At 56.0% G+C, this 2,605-nt stretch overlaps 1 protein-coding gene across 1 annotated transcript; it reads left to right on the top strand.

Moving 5' to 3' along the window:
* The first annotated feature begins 691 nt into the window (after window positions 1–691).
* Window positions 692–2,605, top strand: PUNSTDRAFT_108670 (cyclopentanone 1,2-monooxygenase). The gene is made up of 3 exons (XM_007388596.1): window positions 692–929; window positions 989–1,067; window positions 1,123–2,605. The coding sequence occupies exons 1-3, from the start codon at window positions 733–735 to the stop codon at window positions 2,515–2,517; spliced, it is 1,671 nt and encodes a 556-aa protein (XP_007388658.1). The 5' UTR covers window positions 692–732; the 3' UTR covers window positions 2,518–2,605.

Raw genomic sequence — 2,605 nt, 5'->3', positions numbered from 1 at the left:
CTCAAACGTATGACTATGAGCTGTCGTCCGGACTCCGGCGCATGACGCTTCAACATTTCTGTGGAAGGTACACTCATTATATTTATGCTCCGTATCCAGTCACCGACCATCTCACAGGTGATACGCAAAAACATGCCTGACCATTCTCTCCTTCCGCCGACATGGGTTCGCTGCGCCTAGGAAAAGGGAGTGAGCGAGCTCTGCATGTATAAAGGAGCTCAAGAACCCGTCGGCCGGGTCGTGCGATGTTCGACCCATCGCCACGAAGATGAGGAAGGCGAGGGCGCGCACCACCGAAAGCATCATGTATCCGCTGGGTAACATCAGAATGTGTCATTCGCGCCGAACGGCAACTTCGCCACCGCGAGGTACTCACGGAAGTGAGAGCGTCTTTCCGAAGTTGTACGTCCGTGCTTCGCGAACAAGATCTTGGATGTACTTATAGTTCAGATATGTTCTCCTGGGGGATAGGCTACTTGTCGTACCGGCATGCATTCTCAAGCCCGTCACGGCCCACACAGAAGTGGGTGATCATCGCATTGGAAGAAGGCGGCCTACGTGTAAGCGGGAGATGGACCTCATGCTGGGGAAGCACATCGAGAAGGTCACCACGCGTATATATGAGTCGAGACTGCCCCACTTGAGGCCACTCGTTCGCTCCCGAAAGCTGCACCGAGTCACTTAGTATTATCGCTTCGTCGCGCAATTTGCAGCGCATTTCACTCTAGAGTTATGCCATTCCGCAGAGACATCGGTTCGGAACAGCCGCCGAGGGATGAACATGCCGACAGCTATGTGGATCATCTGGAGGTCGATGTGCTCATTGTTGGTGCCGGCTTCGGCGGAGTTTACCTACTGCACAAGCTCCGCGATGAATATGGTATGAAGGTTAAGGTTATGGAGGCGGGAAAGGACGTTGGCGGGATCTGGTAAGCACGGCTTTGGGACCGATTCCTGCGACGTATGATGTCTGATCGACAAGTCGCAGGCATTGGAACTGCTATCCCGGGGCGCGGGTCGACTCGATGGTTCCGGTCTACGAACTGAGTATCGAAAAATTATGGAAGGTTAGCGTTCCCCGAATGCTGAAGTACCGGATGGACGGCTCACGGATCGGCATAGAACTGGACTTGGACGGAGAAATACCCCGGCTACGCTGAGCTGCGCGAGTATTTTGCTCATGTCGACCGCGAGCTTGACATCAAGAAAGACGTTGCCTTCGACTCCAAGGTCGTTCGCGCGCAGTTCGACAAAACCTCGCAGAGATGGACCGTGAAGCTGGAGAATGGCCGGACGGCGTACTCCAGGTTCTTCATCTGCGCCACCGGGTTCGCAGCGAAGCGCTATTTCCCCAATTGGCCTGGTCTCGAGAGATTCAAGGGTATCATGCACCACTCGTCCTTCTGGCCTAACGAGGGCGTTGACGTGACCGGGAAGAGAGTAGCGGTCGTCGGCACCGGTTGTACCGGCATTCAGATCGTGCAGGAGACAGCAAAGACGGCGGCATCCGTCACTGTTTTCCAACGCACGCCCAACATCGCTCTGCCGATGCGGCAGGAGAAATTGACCAAGGAGGCGCAAGAGGCGCAAAAGAAGGAATACCCGGAGCTTTACAAATACCGCCTGAGGACGCCTACCGGCCACCTGACACAATCTATCGAGCGCAACACTTTCGACGACACTCCCGAGCAGCGCGAGGCGTTTTACGAGGAACTCTGGCAGAGGGGAGGATTCCCCTTCATGATCAGCTCGTACAAAGACCTGCTGTTGGACGAGAAGGCTAACGACGAGGCGTACGTATTTTGGGCGAAGAAAACGCGCGCGCGCATCACCGATCCCGTCAAGCGTGACCTCCTCGCGCCACTGCAGAAGCCGCATCCGGTAGGGGCCAAGCGTCTCTCTCTCGAGCAGGACTTTTACGAGGTGGTGGACCGGCCGGAGAACGAGTTGGTGGACGTCAGGAAGACGCCTATCGTCGAGGTGACGGAGAAGGGCCTCAAGACGGCCGATGGCAAGGAACGCGAGTTCGACGTCATCGCCCTAGCCACCGGCTTCGACTCTGTGACGGGCGGGCTGAAGGACATGGGGCTGAAGGACGTCAATGGTGTGGACCTGAGCGAGAAATGGAGGAACGGGACGTACAGCTACCTGGGCATGACGCTCTCTGGATTCCCCAACCTGTTCTACATCTACGGCCCGCAAGCCCCGACGGCGCTCAGCAACGGTCCTAGTTGCATCGAGTCACAGGCGGACTGGATCATCGACGCCATAGCCAAGATGAAGAAGGAGGGAATCCGCTACATCGAGCCCACGATGGCCAGCGAACAGGAGTGGCACGACAAGATCGAGATGATCAGCAAGAATACACTCTTCCACAACACGGACAGCTGGTATATGGGGGCGAACATTCCCGGAAAGCCTCGAGAGCAACTGAATTATCTTGGCGGTCTCCCGCTTTACACGCAGGAGTGCCGCAAGGCGTTGGATAACGGGTTCGAGGGCTTCGTGACCGTATGAGCGAGGAGCCCGGAAAGGTGAATCGCGAATAGGATCACACCCTACCATCGTTTTCATATCAGCAGTCATCTAATACTATAGTACAGGA

Source organism: Punctularia strigosozonata, assembly GCF_000264995.1.
Source record: "Punctularia strigosozonata HHB-11173 SS5 unplaced genomic scaffold PUNSTscaffold_19, whole genome shotgun sequence".
NCBI lineage: Eukaryota > Fungi > Basidiomycota > Agaricomycetes > Corticiales > Punctulariaceae > Punctularia > Punctularia strigosozonata.
Note: the sequence above shows the minus strand (reverse complement) of the source record. Positions and strands in the feature narration are given on the sequence as shown.